Source organism: Phyllostomus discolor, chromosome 5 (assembly GCF_004126475.2).
Source record: "Phyllostomus discolor isolate MPI-MPIP mPhyDis1 chromosome 5, mPhyDis1.pri.v3, whole genome shotgun sequence".
NCBI lineage: Eukaryota > Metazoa > Chordata > Mammalia > Chiroptera > Phyllostomidae > Phyllostomus > Phyllostomus discolor.
The window spans coordinates 6,073,268-6,093,604 of NC_040907.2; the positions used below are offsets into that span (position 1 = coordinate 6,073,268).

The 20,337-nt window shown below is 67.8% G+C and overlaps 1 protein-coding gene across 1 annotated transcript in view; it reads right to left on the bottom strand.

Annotated features, from left to right (window-relative positions):
• The window catches only part of CASZ1 (castor zinc finger 1), a 55,755-nt gene that overhangs the window by 25,014 nt on the left and 10,404 nt on the right, over positions 1 to 20,337 (bottom strand). Inside the window, 1 exon segment of the mRNA XM_028512587.2 lies at positions 1,614 to 2,102. Within this exon segment, the coding sequence (XP_028368388.2) occupies positions 1,614 to 2,102 (489 nt within the window).

Sequence of the window (20,337 nt, forward strand, 5' to 3'; positions counted from 1 at the left end):
TCGGATCCAGTGGCTCAGGAACCAGGAAAGGGGGCTAAAAATAGCTGGAGGCAGCTGAGCCCTCACTATATATGGCAGAGAACACAGAAGGCTTTGAAGGGCAGGCGGCTCAGAGCAGGGAGGGGGCCAGGCAGGGGTCCCGGGGCCGGCCCACGGGCCTGTATCCCCCAGCCCCAGGGCCCAGGGCAGGGGGCCAGGGGCCAAGCCCGTGGCGGGTAGCTAGGGCCCCGGCTGGCCCTCTCCAGGGCCCAGGGCCGAGCACGCCCACCCAGGTGACACACGGCTGCCCCACGGGGCCTCCAGCCAGAGGTGTGAGGTCTGGGGCCAAGGGGCCGCGGTATTTCCAGCCCTGCTTCCGCTCACCCCAGCCCCCAGCCCCTAGAGGAGAGGAGGCCGGAGGCAGGAGTCCAGGGCAGCGTGGAGCCGGGGAGAGGCCGGACGCTGAAGCCGAAGGGACGGCGGCCCTCGTCCCTGCCCCTCCCCGTCCTCGGGCCCCGCGCAGTCACCTTGGGCCTGGGACCGGCAAGGGCTTTTTCTATCAGAGGAAACTGAAGGTCACACTTTTCCTCATTGATCTTGCAATGTTTGTTAATTACTCTGTCACTGATGTGGCGAAGGATAATTAAACAGCTCTGTTTATATCTTATATGCATAATTATGTGGCTGCGCAGGGCTCCCCGCGCAGGGAGGAGATGCGCCCCTCACCGCAGGGGGAAGGGGACAGGGGAGCGGGCAGGGGAGGCCCGGGCAGCAGGCATGGGCCTGGCAGGGAGGCTGGGGAGCGGAGGAAAGACCCCTCATCCCGGGGTTCCAGTCCCCAGGGTGACCCCGTCCCACCTGGGACCCCAGGCTCCCCTCCCCACCCCCACCCCCCAGCAGAAGGTGCTTAGGGCCGCTCTGAGGACAAGCAGACACCCGGAGGGCCGGGCCTCAGCCGCCTCGTGGGAAAGAGGTCAGCCAGAGGAGCGTGCCCGGGGTGGGAGGGGGTAAGGGGATGTTGGGGCCGGGCCACCCTGTGGCCTTGTGCCTGGCCCAAGCGGTCCTGCGGGGACAGCTGGGCTCCTTGTAGAGGAGGTGGTGGCAGTGGGCAGAGAGGCGGCGGGAGGGCGGGAGGCCAGGCCTGCCCTCGGGGGGCACTCAGAGACGGACGGCGGACAGCCAGCCCCAGACGCTCGTCCCTGGCTCTGCATCCTCCCACAGGCTCCTCCCACACGCGGGTGCGGCTGTCTGCCCACACACTGTCCATCCGTCTGTCCATCCGCCTACCTGTGCACCCACCGCCCCCTCCCTGCATCTGCTGCTTCCTGAAGACCCACTGTGTGTCGGGCAGCCCCCACCCCCCACCCTGCTCTCACGCTTGGGCAGATGCCTTCTCAGGCCCTGCCCTTCTCACCCCGGGAGGGGTGCAGTGGCGGGGGGGCTTCACCCCCCCCCCCCACCTCGTCTCCCCGATCTAGGCATCAGCTTGGCCCCGGCCCACCCTCCGCAGGAGTCTGCCTGGGTCCGGACGAGGTGCCACAGGAGTGCGTGTGGCCGTGTGGACACACCACTCCCTCCCTCCCCGCTGGGCCTCCCCACCAGGTCACGTCCCGCCGGGGGCTCCCGACACCCACCTGACGCCTGCTTGGCGCTGGGGCCGCCGTCGTCCTTGGAGGCCGCCCGGTCCGAGTCCTTCTCCGCCACCGCGCCGCCGTCCTTGGGGGGCTCCTCGCCGTGGTCCTCCTCGTCACTGCAGCCCCGCGGCTGCACCATGTAGACGCCCTCGGGCGGCAGCTCCAGGCCCTCGCGGGCGGCCCGGCCCAGCACGGGCGCGGGCGCCGGCTCCTCGCTGTACTCCCCGTTCACCCACTTCTCGATCACCGCCCGCCTGTTGTCTTCCTCGCTGCGGGGGGCCCGGGCCGCCCCCGGCTCGGCGCCACCGCGCTCTTTGTCCTGGGGCCGCCGGGGGCTGCCCTCGGCGTGGGCGCCGGCCTCTGCCCCCTTCTCCACCACCACCTGGCGGCTCAGCTTGGCGCAGATGGCGTTGAGTTTCAGGCCGCCCTTGCGCTTGGCCGCCATCGCGGGCCTGCCTGCGGGCGGCTCGGTGCCCCGGGTGCCTTCAGCTGCGGAGACGGAGAGAGGGGTCAGAGAGCCTGCGGCGGGGCGGAGGCTGGGCCCCCGCGTCCCCCACGCCCAAGGTCTTCCCAGTCTGGACTCCGGCACGCTGCCCAGAGGCTGCCCGCCCGGCGCACACTGGGACCCCTCGCTGGGCTGTGAGCTCGGGGTGGGGCGGGGGCCGAGCTCCCCCATCGCTCCGTCCCAGGGCCCGGCACCCAGCCGGGTGGGTGCTGGCTAGTGGACGGATGAGTGGACGGATGGATACGGGACTCGTCAAACACGAGGAGCGGCCTTCTTCCCAGCGCCTGGCTCCTGGAAGCACCACTACGCTGGTGTGGCCCCAAGCACCACTCGGAGGGGCAGGCAGGCCGGCCGGCCAGGCCCCAGCCAGGGCGGAGGCGGCCGTGGGCTCAGCGGCGGGCCGTGGGGCAGAGCTGACAGGTGACAGCAGCCAGACACCACCCCCCCACCCCGGCCTGCTGGCAGCAGTGAGCCAACCTCCGGCCTCGCCGTACCAGCAGCACTCGGTGGCCGCTGCTCTGCCCGGCCCCGCCCGCTCCCTGGGCCCTGCCTAACTCTGACCTCTGCTCCCCCGAGGGCCCGAAGGCCTCCTGGTCTGCGGCCTTCCTTTCCAGGGTCCTCTCGGGCCCTCGCAGGCCCTGCCCTGTCTCCTCTGGTCACTCCGTCACCTCCCCGTGTCCAGGCCTCTGGCAGGGTGGCAACTGCATCGCTGCCCGAGGCCCCGGCTCTGCCTTCTCCACCTGCAGCCCCGCGGGCCCGGCCGGGCCAGGGAGGCCCATGTCCCAGCCCCGAGAGGCCCCACCTAATCCCTGAGCACGACAGCCCAGCGCAGACGCCCCCTGCTCTGCCCGAGGGCTAGCCACGTCCCAGCCACGTCCCTCCGGGCCACTGAGCGGGCCGCCCGGGGTCACCGTGCAGCCGGGGACCTGCCGCACGGGCCAAGGAGGACACACACACACACGTGCAGGTGTGCACGGGGGCATCTGCCCGCCTGCCCGTCCACCTGTCCCTCCACCCGCCGAGGGAGCCACTCCTGCTGTGTGTGCGTCCCTGGGGCGGCGCCGGGGCAGGGTGGCGGCCACGACACGCACGCGGCCACGACACGCACACGGCCGACGCACACCGACCGTGTGACGAGACAGGAGCCCCGAGAGCTTCCCGATGACGTCGATACTCCCATACAGCCCCCTGGCCGGGTGGGCGGGCCCCGGTCTCCACGTGGGTCGAAGGGCTCCGTGGGCCGAGGCCCTCTGCTCCCTGGTCTGTGGTTCAAGGAGGCTTCACCGTAGTAACACATCGACACCCCAAGTCCCCCACGCCTGGAACCCCACCCAGGGGCACAGCCAGACGGGGGGGGGGCCATACTTGTGCCCGCCCACGGCAGACTTGGCTCGCACACACGGACGGTTGTCCCCTGACACGGACAAAGCCCAGAGACCCGGGCTCCTTCCCCGGAAGCCAGCTCCGTGGACGGCCTCACCTGGCCCAGGCGGGGGACTCCGTGACCCCAGCCCAGCCCGGGGTCAGGAAGGGTCGGCTCGCCTCACTCCAGTCCCCCCAGTCCTGGGGCCCTGCCTCCGGGGCCCCACCCTTGCCCGAGCCGGATGCCCACTCTGCCCACGTGTGTCCGCATCTCCGAGTCTGTGCGGCCCACACCCAGGTCTCCAAGCGCCGGCGTGGACTCCTGCTCGACGCTCAGGGACGGGCCCCTGATCACACACCTCACCCAACCTCCAGGCCGGCCGCCAGGCGCCGTGACACCGAGTCCCCTCCAGCTGGCCTGCGGAGAGCAGAGCGGGCCTCACCTGGTCCCCTTTGTCCCCTTGCCCCGGTGGGGAAGGGAAGGGTGGGCGTGGGGAAGCCTGCTCTATTTTTACTGGGAGGTAAGCAGCCAAGTGTGTATGGCAGACGGCAAGTGAATCTATAAATATTTATCCCGGGGAAGAGGGAAGCAGAAGCTCCCAGGGCCGCACTTGCTGCTGGTGACACCCCCTCCCCGGGCCCCCACCCATCCTGGAGCCTCCCGGCACTCGGCCTCCCCCCCGCCCCGCCCGGCCCACCCTCTCCGATCTCGGCCGTGTGCCTGGCCTGGTCCCTCCTGGGCCCCCACCAGCTGCAGTGCAGCTGTGCACCCGGGGCCCACCCCCAGCCCGCAGGCCCCTTTGCTCCACCTCCACCCCCTCCACCTGCCCTCCAGCTGCGGCTCTGCCCCAGGCCACCTGCCTTCCAGATGTTGCCCTCCCTCTGACTCTACTGCGGGTCCCCTCAGCGGGGGCGGGGGTGGTGTGGGGGCCCGGGGCGCGGGGCAGAAGGCGGAGGGTGGCCTTCCTCGGTGAGTGGGAACGCAGGCGAGGCTGGGGCGAGGCTGGGGCAGCTGACGGGGGGCAGGGGGCGTCCGAGCTGAGGGCCAACTTGCCCGCCCACCACTCACCCCGTGGGGCCTTTCTCCCCCCACCTGGTGCAACAGGGCCCCGGGGACCCACACACTACCCCCCTGCGGTCTGACCCCAGGCTCCCGTCCGTGTAAACACTGCCCGACTTTCTTCCCTAAAATATAAACGCCGTGGCCGGGCCTCAATGGGAGGAAGCCATCCGTCCCCGGCCCTGTCACCGCCCCTTTCATCTCTTTCCCACCACCAGCCTGCCCGCGGCTCTATTTACACTGGACACTTCCTCTGGGAACAATACTGCCCAGGAGGCCGGCCTGGGCTGGAGGGCGGAAGGCGGGGGCGCGGGGGGACTCCCGTGCTGCTTACCCAGGGATGGGCGCCCCCCTGAGGTGAGGGGCGGGCAGCTGGGGGGGCCTGGCCAGGCCTGGGAACAGCAGTGGGGCCAGCGCCCGCACACAGGGGCTCGCAGGGGGCTCGCTGGGCTCCCCCCGCTCGGGCCCAGCGGCTCAAGGACGGCTGAGGGGGCCCGGGAGGTGGTGCGGCACCACGGGTTGGGCCTGGCCCTGGGGTCCGACAGGCGGGAGTTCCCAGCCTGGCTCGGCCCCTTGCTAGCCCCAGGTTTTCTCCCCGTGGCCGGGCTGTAAGGCGAGAGGGTACCTGTCTGTGCCAAGCACAGGGCCTGGCGAGGGCCGGGGGAAAGGCAGCTGAGTCCTAGGAGGGGGTCGACAGGCCAGTGTGGTGCCACACCTGGGCCCCGGATCCTGAGGCCAGGGAGTCTCGCCTGGCCGGAGGAGGCAGGGGAGAGAGGAAAGAGGGCTGGGCTGGGGGGGGGTGGTACACAGGCCGCCCTCTCGGTCACCGGGGGCCCCTCCCCGGCTCCCCAGGCCTGACCCTTCCCTCCCAGGGCTCCAACCCAACGAGCCCCCCACAGCCGGCTCTGGTCCCCGACTGAGCGGATCCTGCTCAGGGCGGGAACGGGGGTGGCGAGGCTGCAGCGCGTGCCCCTGCTCACGCCCTGTCTCACGCTGTCAGGAGCCAGCGTGGCAGGTGCTGTCCCTGTCCCATCGGAACACGGAGGAAGCTGACCCGGGAGCTGGGAGGGTGCCCCAAAGCCGGAGTTCCGGGGGCCAGGGCCCAGCCCGGGGCCGGGGCCGCCACAACATCCCCACCCCGCGGTGGCAGCTCCAGGGTGGGCTGCAGGAAGCCCCAGGCCTCTGCGCCCATCCCCTCCTCACCCCCACTCCCCGTCCCCCTAACACGGAGCCCCCTAAAGTGTTAACTGCGACGGGTAAAATGGTGCAGCAGATTGCTACAATAAATAATTTACTGATATTTATAAATATTCAAATCAGCCAGCTTCAGAAACCGAATGAAGGGAGGGTCTCAGGAGAAGGGCCCGCGCTGGCAGGGGTCTCATCTCTCCCTCCAAAGGCTGGGGAAGGCCGGGCTCCTGCCAGCTCTTGGGGGCGGGGGCTGCTGCGGCCGCACCTGGGCCCCTGGCCCCCAGTCTCCGGGGAGGAGATGTTAGGGCGCTCCGAGGGCTCCCTGTCCTTGCCCGCTCAGGGCCAGGCCTTCCCCTGCCCTGGGCTCGGGGGACCAAGGATGCGGCACCCAGGGCTCAGGTCTGGGATCCGCTGGTCCCGCCCGGCGGAGGGGGGTGGGCAGGCTGGGGGACCAGTCCCCAGGGGTCCCTGGGAGCCCCTCCCCGCCGGTGAGTAATGTGCGGCGAGGCTGGGCAGCCTGTCAGCCACGGGGCTCGGGGTGCTTTATGGGCTCTGCCTGGTGGCTCCGAACTCCCTGGTAGGAAATAAAGTTCTCCCCGCGCGTCCCTTCCAAACATTTCACTCAGTGGAAACGGTGTTTAAGAAAAACGAGCGCATATTTCTTCCTAAGCATGCAGTGTCCCCTTTGGGCAGCCTAATGCCCGCTGTACATCAGCAGGGGGTGAGGCAGGGCCAGGCCCGGGTCCCCGGGGCGCGGGTGGTCCAGGGCCCACCCACCGGCCTGCTGCCCCCGGGCGGCTGGGGCGGCACGGGCACCGCAGGGTCACTCTGGTGGCGCCCGGGGCGACGTGGCGGCCGTCCCCCTCCGGGCACCGCCCCAGAGAGGAGGATGCGTCACCTCCGCCATCCCTAGGGTCCCCACGAGGTCCCTGTCCTGTCCTTGAGACCAGGTGACGAAGCAGGGGCCGGCGAGGTCGGTCACCGCCCAGGGTCTCCCAGGGCTGGTGCGGAGCCGGGTTACTACCGCTGGACCCAGACATCCGAGGTCCCGGTCTGAGATCCCACCCCCTCCCCCCTGCCACAGCCTCCCACGCAGGTGGCGGCGATGTCAGAGCCTCCCCTAAGAACTTGACCTTGACAGGCCACAGCTCCAGCGTTGGGTGCCGCACTTGTGTTCACGGAACACGCCCTCTGAACCCCCTCCGCGGGCCGGGCCCGGGGCAGAGTCCCGGGTTGCGACGTGAGCCGGCGGCCTGCCCTGTCCCTGCAGCACCGAGGGTTCGCCGAGACGAGGGGCAGACGTTCAGGTCACGATGAGCAACGTCACCACGGTGACAAGCTCAGGTGCCGCGGGAGAGAGGAGCGTGGGAGGCAGGGGAGGGCTCCCAGCCCCTGTGGCTTCGGTCCCCAGCTCCCCATGAGCTCCCCGGGTGGCTCCGCCGTCCCGTGCACCTGTCTCCTGCCCCTAGCACCCAGCCCGTCCCCACCCCAACCCAACAGCCCCCTCCCCTACCTCCTCCAGCGGCGGCCCCTCCCCCAGACGGGACCTGTCCTCCCCAGGGAGGGTGCCCTTCCCTCTGCGGCCCACCCCCACCCCCACCCCGGAACAGGAGGGCCGCCGGCCTCCACGGGCGGGAGGCGGGCTTAGTGCTCCCCAGGGCTCTCTCTCAGTCAGGTCCCCTGGTCCCCAGCGTCTCCCAGCGGGGTGGGGGGTGCTGCTGGGCCCTCCTTGGCCCCCTTTGTTTATTTATTTATTATGATTTTTTAGTCCAGTTAAAAGGTTTACTATCCAGACGCGTCTAAGTGGCCTCACTTAGCGTAAGTAACTCTATAAATCAGGGGAGCTGTTAGCATCCACCGCACCGGCTGGCTATCAATCTCCCCCAGGTCACAGCCCAACAGGAAGGGGAGAGAGAAAGAGTTGCCACCCAGGGGAGATTTCACACACACACACACACACACACACACACACACACACACGGCGCACACACAGGCCCCGCGCGCGTGCACTCGCTCCCGCGCCTCTGCGTGTGTGCGGTCACACCAGAGACACACGTGCACACCCGAGAGCCGCCCGGAAGCCGGCAGTGCCGCGTGCGGGCGCCGTGGCGGGGCCCAGGTGCGGCTCCTGCAGCCCCTGGGCGGGGGTCTCCCCGGGGACAGGCTCTCGGTGCCCGAGCTGCCCTGCCCGGGCAAGTGGCTCTGCAGGGCTACGGAGGTGGGGGGGGGCTCTGCTCGGCCCCTGTCCCTCTCCCTCCATGGCCCTGCCTCTGCCAAGCCCAAAGGGACCATGTTTGCCCCTTCTGGGCGCCCAAGGTAAGCACTCGGAGGGGACAGAGGAGGTCACCTCAGCAGGGACAGAGGAGGTCACGGAAAGGGACAGGAGGCTGTGGGCTGCAGGCCACCTCGGGGGGTGCGCCATGGTCCCAGGCGTCCAACGCCCATCCGCCCAAGGCTGGGTGCACCCCAGACTCGGCACAGGACCCCACGAGGGCAGCACCGTCTGGAGGAGCAGGCGCGGCTATGCAGAGAGCTGGAGAGAACTGAGGGGAGAGGGCAGGGCGGGGGAGCCCAGGGCCGGGATGCAGACCCCGCCTCACCCCACAGGGGCCCCGGACCCAGCAGACCCCGCTGGGAGCCGGAGTTGGGGGCCCCGCCTGGCACCCCTCCTGAGTCCCCGGGGGCGAGGAGCAGAGGCCGAGGGCAGAAGCGCCCCAGGCCCACCTCCTCTCCCGCCTCGCGCCCCGAGGCCGCCCGGCTCGCCCGCCCGCCCGCCGCATCTCCCGTGAACTCTATTTCTCTTTCCTCTCGGAAAACAACTGAGCTGTAAATACTGTTTAACCTTCTCTCCCCCTCCCCCCGCCCCCTCCCCTCCGCACTATAAAAACACAAATATGCCATAACTCAGCCGGCCAGGCCGCCCAGCCTCCAACGTGCCCCGCGCCCGGGCCTCTCAGGAAGGTCATTACAAACGACTTTCCGATTCACTGCTCCTGAAATAATTTTGTGTATTAAAACCTGAATCTGCACTTTCTGGGGCCGAAAGCCTCGCTTAATGACGGCGGGTGTCCTTGGGACGGACAGTGATCCTTCACTCGCCAGCCGCGCGCCGGCCCCCGCCCGCCCGCCCGCCCGCCCCCTCCCCGGGCCCAATCTGTTTTCAAAGTGTGTCTGTCCTTTATTAAATTGTTTTCTTTTCCACATTATCAGTTGCCATGGAGACCTCATCTCTCGGATTATTTGAATTTCATTATATCTATTGATTTGGGAGCATTTCATCTTTTTTATTGTTTTTCTGTCAATTTTCAAAACGAATAACCATCTAATTTGCGTCAGTGCTGATTATGTTTGTCCCTCAATAGAGGTCGGCAGCTGCGCTGGGGAAACAAATCAATGAAAAACCATCATAAAACTCCCCACTCCGGTCTCCGGGATGTGTGGGTGACATTCCACGCCTGCGAGAGGCACACTCATCAGCTCCGAGTTCGGCGGCGGCCGCGGCGGCGGCAGCAGCCCCGCTCGCTGCACGCCCGCCTCCTCTGGCCTTAATATTTAATTCCGCGATTTGGGGCATTATTAGTGGTGTTTTTATTAGGTGTGCGAGCATGCGAGTGTTCGGTGGTGGGCTGGCCGCGGCGCTCGGTTGTGGGTGAGGCAGGGAAGCCCCGAGGAGCGCAGGGCGGCCGGGGCCGGGGGTTCGGCGGGACGGACGTGCGGAGAAAGGGGGGAAGCCCCCCCGCCCCCGGAGGAGACGGCCCCGGACCGAGGGCCAAGGCCAGGGGCTGGGGAAAGCAGGGTGGGGGGACGCCCAAGCAGGGGCTGGGCGCAGAAGGGGAGGAAAAGGGGGAATTCAAATTGCTTACTTTGTTGGTTTTTTTTAAATAATTTATGCAATTTTAAGCATTTATGTATAAATTTTTTAATAAGCCACCCCGGAGCAGGACGGCCATTAGCATCGCAACGTCCTTCTGCCCAATGGGCTGGTGGAGAGGATCAATTTCTGAGAGTACTTTCCCTTTTTTATGACATGATAAAATGCTTTTAAAGCAACTTACACAAATATGGAATTTTTTTTTCTCTCTCTCTCTCTTTTTTTTTTTTCCCATCCCCTCTCCCTTCCCCTAACAGCCTCCTCACCCACCGGGGAGGGGGTGCGTGTGGGCGCGCGCTCGGGCTCCCCCGCCGGGGTGGGGGTGGGGCCCGCGGGGCCGGCAGGGAGGCCGCCCCGGCTCTGCCTGGAACTGGCCGCTGTCCTTCTAACAAGGGCATAAACTTTCATTACCCATGCACGCAGTCAAAGACAATTTAGGGAAACGCGCTGCTTGGAAAAGGAAAACCTCAGCGATTCGTGGCCCGCGCGGCTGCCATCTGGGGGGCTCTCGCCTCCAGCACCAGGGCGCCGGGCCCCTGCACGAACCTCGAACCTGGGGCCCTGGCAGGCAGACAGGCAGGCAGGCAGGCGGCGGGCAGGAGGGACCCCAGGGCGAGGCAGCCTCAGAGGGGGAGCGGGGAGCAGACCTGCCGCCGGGGCAGGGGTCTCTGCCTCAGCCGGAAGGCGGCACCCCGGCAGCAGGGGCCAGGCACCCTTGGCCATGCCCCTCACACCCCTTCGCCATGTCTGCCGCCCAGCGCTGGCACAGAGCAGGGGCTGGGCTCTGTGCGCGGATGGACAGACAGACAGAGGGACTGAGTGCAGACAAAGTTGGAAACCGGGCCCAGATGTCTTGAGGTCCCTTCGGGAGACCCACCCCTACAGCAGAAAGGCACCCCCTCTGGCTGTCACTGTGGGATCAGGTGGGGCAGGAGGGCCTCTGGGTGTGGAGGGTGAGGGTAGCCAGACAAGAGGGCGTGGCCCAGCGACCCTCACCCCAGCCCTGGCCCCAAGCCCCTAGGTCCCTGTGACGGAGCCAGGCCTTGAGAGAGAGAGAGAACCAGTGGCCCGTGCCCAGTCTTGGGGACAGCCATCACCTCCATGTCCCTTTCACCTTGCAGCCCCCCACCCCGATGGGGAGCGGGAGGAGGGGCCTGAGGGGGGGCTCTGCCCAAGGGCTGAGAGGGAGGATCCTGGCTCCCGGGGCCTTGCCCACTGCCACTGAGGACAGCGCCTGGGCCTCGGGGACCGCACTCAGGCGCCTGGGCCCTGGCTGCTTCCAAGTGACGCACAGCGACACTGAGGCTAGGGCCCCCTCTGAAAGCTCGCCCCGCCCAGGCTTCTGCCCCGGGCCCCAGTGACGCAGGAGGCCGCGGGGATGACACCGGTGACGTGTCTTGCCCACAGCCGTGCAGCGCATGGTGCCTGCCACTCTCCCGGAGGGTGGCTGCGAGCAGGGTCCCCGCCTCCGGAGCCGGAAGGGCTGTTTCTGCCCCTGCCCCCACCCCGCCCCCTCGGGCTCACACAGTCAGGGAGAGTCCAGCCCCACAGGGCCCCGCCTTTGCCCGGGGGTCCGGCGGCCCTGTATCCTCTGCTCCCTCCGACTCTCAAACCCCAGCTTTCTCGTCGGGCCTTTGCCTGCCCAGGCCCCCCAGGCCCCCCAGGTCCAAGGACCCTCTCACCCCGGGTCCCCGAGCATCTCTCGGGGGGCACCCTCCTGCAGGCTGAGCCTCGCTGCGGGCAGCCCGGGAAGGGGGCACCCCGGTGTGGCCGGGCCGCCCCAGGCCGCAGTGGGGACCCGGCTGTGCCTACTCTCCTCATCTCCTGTGCTCAGACCCCCTCCCCCCCAACTGTCATTAAAATAACAAGTTTCTGTTACAATCTAAACATTCCCACACCGCATAAAGGGTTATATTACACCCGAGTCACTCCCGGGCCCGTGTTTGCACAGAAAAGCTCACGGCAGGTCCCCCCTCCTGACGAAGTGACTTATTAAAGTTTAAACAGTAATTAACAGAACAATAAAAATAAAGGGATGTTTGGGGAGTCGTAGCGCACACAGGGTTTTTGGCAGTGCCAGCAGTTTTTCAGTGCCCTGCGCTGGCAGCAAAATGCGACTGCCAAGCCAGGGGGGCCGGAGGACCAGGCCGGCGCCGGGCCAGGGCCGGGCCAGCGAGACTCCAGGCCTGAAGGGCGAGAAACTGAGGCCGGACTGGAGGGAGGGGGTGGGGTCTGGGCGGTGTGTCGGGGGGCGGGGTGGGGGGGGCTCTGCAAGGCCACCAGCCGCCCCAGGGATCTGGAGGAGCAGGGTGAGCAGGAGGGTCTGACACCCACGAGAAGGTTGGTGGGGCCAGGGCCCCCCGCCCAACCCGCCTGGCCCCAGGCCCTTCCGGGAGCCTGGTGCCCCGGCCGCATCCGGCCAAGGCTGGTGTGAACCTGGCCGAGGGAGGTGTCAGGTGCGGGGTGGCATCGTCAGGCCCCGCCTGAACGGCTCCTGGGGCTGGCCCCCAGCCACCCTGGGCTTCCCTCCCAGCCGGCCGGGTGCCTCCCCCGGCTCCTGTGGCCGGGCAGCGGTGCAGGGCACGCCCGACAGCTCTGCCGAAGCCCCCAGCCTCTGTCTACCTACTGGGCCTGCGTGAGGACCCGGGAAAGGCCTTTCTCCCGGAGCGGGAGCGCGGGGGAGAGCAGCCCGCCCAGCTGGGCCCCACGCAGAGGGAGGAAGCATCTGGCTGGCTGAGCCCCACTGGTGGGGGCCTCATCTGCAAAGGTGCTCGGGGCGCTGGGCCGGGGGGGTTGGCCTGAGGCCAGGATGCCCCCGGGGCGGCAGCCCAGCCAGCCACCCTTCCGCCTCTCCTGTCCTCCCCACCCAGGTTCCACCTAGAGGCTCAGACGCCAGGCCGGGTGGCTGGGGTGGGGGTGGAGGGTGGCACAGGGCCAGGGAGGAGCCACTGGGAGGAAGGGCTGCTCCTGGAGGGGCCAGCCCGCCTTGGGGGCCGGGGGAGAGGGGCGGCAGGAGCCCACGGCGGCCACAGTGCGTGCCTGTTACCTCCTGCCAGTCGGGTGCTGGACCCCGAGTACTGCTGGGCTGGCCTCTCCCTTCTCCTCTCCCCCCGCCCTTCCCCCGGGCCCTGTCTACGCTGGGGGGAGGGGAGGGCGGTGTCCCGTGGCGGTCCTCTGACCTTCCGACCCCCAGAGCCCAGCTTTGCCGCCCTCGCCTGCCCACCGCCCGTGCCTGCCCTTCTCGAAGGAGAGCCATTATCGAGTCCGAGTTCTCTCCTCGCCACGAAGCACTAATTTCCGAAGTGCTTCTTCAGTGCAGCCGCCCCAACTCAAGTTGTTCCCACGAGGCGGAGCGGAGGGTTGAGCTGGGGACACGAGGAGGACCACGGGAACGTTCTCCGCCCTCAGGCCTCCTCCACCTCCCTCTGTGCCGTGGTGCGCTGACCCACAGGGCCTGCCTGCCGGAGCCTCTGTCCACCCCGGCACCTGCCTCCGGCAGCCCGGAAATGAGCCCCTGGTCCAGGGCAAGCCACCCCTCGGGGTCCCAAGCACCGGCCTGCGTGCTGGTTCCCCCCTCGCAGCCTTCTCGCTGACATGAGCAGCTGCGAGCCACCCGCGGCGGTGGGGAGAGGCTGGGCTGAGGCCAGAGACGCTTTCTAACCTCGTGCTCCTGAGATCGGGCTCCTGGGCAGCTGGCGGGCACGAAGGGCAGGGACTCTGGCCCTGGCTGTGTCCCCATGGTGCCTGGCCACGCCATGGCCTCCCATCAAGGCCCCGGCAGACCCAGCCGGCGTGGGGAGTACAGAGCCCCGAGGACCTCAGAGCCCCCTGGGGTCTGGGCACGAAGGACTTTGCCCAGAAGATGTGAATAGGAACCAGCAGCTTGCCTTCCCTTCTCTGCGGGGCACAGCTCTCCGGGGCTCTACCCCCCCGCCCCAGGATGAGTGACTCGTGAGGACGGAGTGGAGGGGCGAGGGAGAGGGGTCAGCACAGTGGAAGGCACCGCTGCCCAAGCCCCAACTGCTCTGCCTGGGAGCCAGGCTGGGAGGAAAAGCTGGCGCCCACAGCCCCTGGCTGCTGGCGGAAGCCGACAGAGTGCCCAGCACAAAGCGGACGGGGCTGGGGGCAGGGCATGGAAGGCACCCTCAGGGTTGGGAGGGGGGCTGCTGGGAGGTGCAGCGGGTCCTCGGAGAGTGGGCAGGGACGGACGCCTTCTCACAGGCACCCGCTACGCTGGGCCACCCAGAATGGGTGCCCCGTCCTGGTCTGCTGTGTCTAGAACCCCCGACCTTGCCCCTGGCCCGGGGGCATGACGAGGAGCTCTGGCAAAGTGCTCCCCAGGGTGGCAGCCAGCCATGGTGGCAAAGGCTGTGCTGGACGGGCACAGGACCTGAGAACTGGAAGGGGCCTGAGGCCCGAGAGGCTGAGAGGCTGGTCGGAGGCCCGGGCCGCCCACTCCCACGTCGGGACGGGACAGACCCAGAGACCCAGGCCCTACCCTGGGCCCTCGCACGACCAACGGCCACATATCTGTGTTTGAAGGGGGGCTCCCCCAGCCTCTGCAGCCTGCTGCAGGGCCCCCGAACACCACGACGGCTCTCTGCTGGGCGGACTGCAAGCCCTCTCGCTGGCCCACCTGGGCAAGGACCCCAGCGGCTGCAGGGCCTGGAGTGTGGGCTCCGCAACTCTCCAAGAAGAGCTCGAGCAGCAGTGTGGCTCTCGGCGCTCGGCTCTGCCCACGAGAATGGGTGGGCCAGTGGGCGGGAAGAGAGCGCCTGGGCCCACGGAGGGGCCCTCCTCCAGCAGGGACCTGCGAGGGGTGCCAGGAAGGGGAAGCAGGGCGAGCAGCACTCTGGGATCAGGGGGAGGGCCCGGGAGAGCGAGGACCCCCAGGCAGGCGGCCCCCTGGGGGGTGGGGAGGACGGTGCGGCTGGGGGCAGGTGACAGAGCGGGTCACAGATGAGCAGCCACCCCACCACCCTACAGCCCATCTCCGCGGTCCCCTTGCTGAGGCCGACCAGGAGGACACGCTGAGGAGTATTTTTAAAGCCGTGGCCCTGGTGGAGGGTTTAGCAGTTGTGGGCCATCTGGAGTGAGGAATTACCGTCACCTCCCTGACCCCGCAGTCCCTAAACCCAAAGCTGGTTACAGCCTGCCCCGGGGGGGAGGCAGCAGGTGGGTGGGATGGCGGGGGGCGGGGTGGGGGGGCTGTTTCAGGGAGGCACCACCAGCCCAGGAAGGGGGGGGCCCGGGGGGGCGGGGCCTGTGGAGCCCGGCGCCCTCCGTGCCCACCCGGGCTCCCCCACCCGCTCACTCCCCTGGCCGTGCCGGCTCGCGCAGGGGCCGTCAGGTAAATTAGATCTGAAAGCTGACAATTTCTGACCATATTTCCTTGATTATTTCAAACAAATGCACAGCAGCCGCTGTAAGGAGATTAAAGTGACATAAACGTCCCGAGTGGGAGGGGGGAGGGCAGGGGATTCGGGTCACCCCCATCCGTCCCCCGCCTGACAGACGCTGTATCGCTATCCAATCCAATAAAAAATCCCCCCCTTTTGCTTTAATTAATTTTACAGCTAGCTTGCTTAATTACTTTCAATCAAAATCCTCCTGCCATCGCAAAATTAGAGATGGTTGAGCTCCATTAGCCTAAATTCTTCATTTCCATATAGAAAAGGGGCTGTCTGCACAGCCAGCCCGGGCCCCTGGCAGGACAGACGCCCGTCTGCCCGCCCGCCGCCCGCCAGCCCGCCCCTGGCTTCCGCCCCACGGCAGCCCGGCCTGCCCAGCTCCCCCATTCTCCCCTCCACTGCCCCCTGGGCGGAAGGAGTGGAGGTCCGGGAGGGGTCCACGCTGCCCCCAACGCTCCCCACGACGCACAGGGGACTGCGGGGCTGGCCGCAGGCTTGGCCTTTTCGGGGGTCCTGCTTCCTCCCGACTCAGGGGCCCCTGTCGGAGCCCAGCCCAGCTGCCCAGCCCGGGGCACGCGGTTCCCCTGGGCCCACTGCCCTGTCCCCCCTCAGGTGGCAGAGCCACCAGCAGGGCAGGCGCCCGCCCTTCTGGCTTTGGACTTGGGCCCCGTCAGCACAGACCCCGGGGACCAGGGTCCCCCAGGGTCTCCGCTCGGCTGTTTCCCGATGGCTGTCCTCGCTCACTACCAGAGGGACCCGAGGGCCTGCTGTTTCCATGGGGCTGGCAGGCAGTGCGGCTCCCACCCCCACCCCCCAGACTCTGGCGTTCCTGGGGGCCCCTCCTCACACCCCCCCACGTCCCCGGCTCCCAGCCTGCAACAGCTGCTCCCCCACCCCCGGCCTGGGTCGGGTGGGTGGTGGGCCCTGGGCTCTGTCCACATCCGGTGCTCGAACTGGCTCCCTTCTCCTCCCCAGTCCACCTGCCCGGTCCTCACAGCCCCCAGCCCCGACTCCGGAAGCTCCACTTCAGGTTTTCCATGCTACAGCCCCGAGTGTCACCACAGGGTCCAGCCCAACCTGGGCACCAGCTGATAAAGGATCTGTAACAGGATGTAGGGATTATAGTAAAACCTGGCTCCGGATCTACAGGGGCAGAGGGCCAAGTCCTGTCTCTGGGACTCCCCTCCCTTCCTCTTTCGGCACGCCCCCTCCCTCCCAGCTGCCAAGTGCCTAGGGGGGCTGAGCCTCTGGGCCCTTCGAGGGGTCTTCCCCGGGCTTGGGGCAGTGGCTGACGAGGGCTAGCATGATAGGCCCCGGGCCGAGTCCGGCAGAAAGGCAAGACCAAGGTTGGGGTGGGGAAGGGAAGTTAAGACTGAAGCCTGCCCCAGACCCTTCAGGGGGGCAGGAAGCTGACCCCGTCCCCCTTCCTGGGGAACTGGTACAGAGCTAGGGTGCCCTGGGCGGGACTTCTGGGCCTGGAGGCCGCCCCATCGCTCCGGCTGAGTGATGCCGGGATGCGAGGCCAGCTCTGGGGCTGGGCGAGGAGGCTGAGCCTGCACCTCTGGGGCCTGTCTCCCCGGACCCGAGGGCCCACGGGCAGGTCCACAGGCCCCGCACTGGTCTTGCTCCCAAGGGTAATGCGAGTGCTCCCGCCCCTGGGCTGGTGGGTGTCTCAGGTACGTCCCATGCACCAGCCAGCACGGCCCTGCTGGCCCTAGGGCAGGGGCGCCCTAGGCGAAGACTCATTGTCACCGGGGGCCACAGCAGCCGCACGGTGGCCTTCAGAGGGCCGAACGTCACTTTAGGACTGTGTATACCTAACTGCTCCTTAACTGGGGGGCAAGGAGCTCGGTGCTGCCGCCGGGGAGAAACAAGGTGCCGGGGGACAAACCAAGGCGGAGGGCCGGACTCAGCCCACCTGTGGGCCTTGTGTTCGCAGCCTGTGCCCCGGAGACCAAGGAGAGCGGCCTCAGGGGGCAGGGAGCTCAGGTCGGATGGGGAAGCTGCAGCCTCAACAGAGGGGGTCCCACGCCACCGAGGGCCCAGCAGGGAGGCGGCTTCGAGTGGCAGGGAGGCCCCCTGGACTCCGGGCCCGGCTGGTGCCCCAGGCGGAGAGAGCAGCGAGCAGATGCAGGGACCTGCTGCCGACCCCAGCCGGGCTGCTCTGCCAGGCAGGGCCACATCCTCTCTCCTGTGCCCTGTTCATTAAGTCGTCAGCTCAGGGGACCAGGTGACAGAAAAGGGAGGAGCACCCCAGTCCGTGGTGGTGGCCTGTACTGACTTCCTGGTCGTGCTCCGTCCCCCTGGGGCGGGGCCGGGCCACATGCATGCTCTGCCTGGGCCCACCACGCCGGGCGCAGATGGGTTAGGCTGGTGGGAGGGTGGCCGGGAGGGCACTTTCTGGGCCAGACACCCAGAGCTCTGAGGGGCAGGGCCACAGGGAGGTGGCACAGCTTGCCATCCATCTCTGGCCCGCCAGCCAGCCCCCGTGGGGGCAGGGGGCACCTGCCTGTTCAGCTCAGGGCCGGCTGCCTCTCCCCCCCGCGCAGGCGTCGGAGGTCCAGGCAGCGGCGGAAACTCTGCTTCCTCCGGGGCGCCCCCTGTGATGACCACACTCTGCAGGGCCCCCTTCCTCCCTCCGCCCACCCGTCGCCCCTGCACCGCCAGGCTCTGGGTGCTAGCGCTTCTGCGGCCACTTGTTTAATCAGCCCCGCGTCTCCCCGGACTGTGGGATCGGTGGGACGGGCCCACTGTGTTAGCACAGCGCCCGGCCCAATAAATATTTACGGAAGGAGTACAGAAAACTAAGTGCTTCTCAAGTTCATTAGGGGAAGAGCTGGCCCGGGGTGGGGGTGGGGGGGGCGGAACAAGAGGGGTGCGGCGTGCGGCCCGACTTCTGTGGCGCCCCAGGAACACTTCCTGTCTGCAGGGGTGGGGACCCCCTGGCGGAAGCCCCGTCGCCTGGGTCTCTGACCCTCGGGGCCTCACGCTCACCTCCAAACGCCCTTCGCCGGGCTGTGCCAAGAGAACAAAAGAGGCCCCAGTTGTCCCGGCCTTTCTCCGGGAGAGGAACAACTGCGACCAGCCGGGCCCTCTCTGAACAAATCCAGCAACTGTTTGCACCGCGGTGCGACGCTGTCTTGCTCTCTCCCCACCTCCCGTCTCCGTCCCAAAAAAGGAGAAAAGGAAATTGAAAGAAAAAAAAAAAGAGATGGGGAGAAGGCCCTCCCCAAGCCCCACCATCTCCCTACACCCGCTATCAAATCTGTCTGAAAATGTGAGCAACACAAAGAGGGCACAGGGACAGCCACCTGCTACTGCGGACAACTGGGACAGCCGGGGCGAAGGGCGAGGCTGTGAGATCAGGGCCCAAAAAAAGGAGGTGAGGGAGTGAAGGACGGTGGGGGGTGTCGGGGCCACAAGGAGGGGCCCCCGGGAAGGATCACAGAGAAGGGGGGGAGGGCCTCCCACCTGGCCACACGGGGGTGGGGGGGGTCTGGGGACGAGGGGGGCCACAGGCCAGAGACCTGTGCGGATGCCAGGGGGCCGGGGGCCAAGGACCCAGGAAGGTTCCCGGAGGCCGGGCTGACCAGGGAGGCAGGACCTTTCCGGGGGACAGTGGGCGCAGGGGGGGCGGGGAGCTGAAGAAGGGAAGGGAAGTCGACCGGGGAAGACGGAGAGAGGTCTATTAAAAACCTCTCAGTGCGTAACACAAAATGTCAGAGTTTATAGCTTCATTCTTGGCGTTGCCGGGACGGAGCACCCTGCACACAAGTGTCGCCGCTTGTCACGTTTCATCACCTGCTGTTGGTTAGCACCTTCCCTGCGAGGAGCCTGTCTCCGGCTGCCCCGGGGCCCCCGGGGGACCCGGGAACAGAAAACATCCCCGTGCCCTTGCCCGGGCCCTGCCTTGGCGTCTCGAGAGGGAGCTCCACTCGCCATCCAGCTGGAGGTCTCCCAGGAGCCCCCGAGCGGACCCTCTTCCTGTCAGGGACAGGGGTCATGGGACTCTAGCAAGGGGCCGTGACCCCCACTGGGGACGGTGGGCCTGGAGGGGCCGGGTGCTCCCCGGCTGACCACCTGTCCCCTGCTCCGTCTGTCTGTCTTTCCAGGGCTGTCTGTCCTGTCCGTCTAGTCCAGCTCCCGTCCCCGACCCTGGGGGTAAGAGAAGATAAACCACGGAAGGCCCCACTCAGACCCCCGTGGCCTGGAATTCGCCGATCTGGCTGCCCAGACGGCAGCCGCCGCAGAACATGTAACGTTCAACGCCGCCATCCCTCCCGTCACAGCCCCGGCTCACGCCATCTGTGGTTCTGGCTCGGCTCTCCCTCCGAGCATGCTTTGCCGGGTTGTTTAGACTAGGGATGCTCGGCCCTACTGCCCCAGAATTCCATCCTCTGGGGTGGGGGTCGGCGTGGGGTGGCGCGGCGGGATAGGCCACTGCAGCAGCTCACGCCTTCCCAGGAACACCTGGCCGTCCCCACCTCTGAAGGCTCGGTGGGGTCACCACCGGGTAGAGCGGGGTCCTCACCCAGATCACACCTGCGCAGCCCCCGTGCCCCGCCCCCGTGCAGGGACAGCTGTCTGCCCAGCAGCAAGCGGACTCTGCGTGGTTCCCAAGGCGGCCCCGTTCCTCCCAGCAGCGCCGAAGGCCACCAGTGAGCTCCGTTGCGAGGGTCTCCTGGAAAGCCAGGGGCCACGTCCCGATCTTCCCTTCCAGCACATTCCACGCGCACACGGAAGCACGTGCGCACACGGGCGTCTGCAGAGCCATCTCCTCCAACACGCATTCACCGAGGCCTCTTCCTGGGGAGCCCCGAGCCTGGCCCGCTCACCTCCCCTTCCCTGGGGACGCGTCAGAGTGTTTCCGACTGCCCTCCGCCCTGCCCTGCTCACGGCGGCCGGAGGCGCCCCCCCCCCAGGGGGCAGGCAGTGACGGAGGGGGCTTCCTCCAAAAAGCTGCAAATGCACTGGCGTCAGCGACTGCACCTCACCTTGCAGGGGAGGCCCAGGGATGCGCTCCGTGTCCGGGCGGGACACACATGGGGCCCCGAGACTGGGGCAGGCCTCGCAGGAGAGCCCGTCATTGGCTCAGTCCCGGGGAGTCCCTCTTCCCCGTGGGAGGGGCCCCTACTCCGCACCCGGCTCCCTGCCTTCGGGAGCAAGCCCATGGGTGTCTGTGTGCCTCCTGTCGCCCCACCTGCCCGCCTGCGAAACGGGACAGCTCCCTGCGTCTTTACTTCCCCGAGGGAGCCGATGAGGGGGCCGGGATACAAGATGCGGGCGCGCTCTGAATCTCTGGGGGGGAGGGGGGAGCCCTAGGT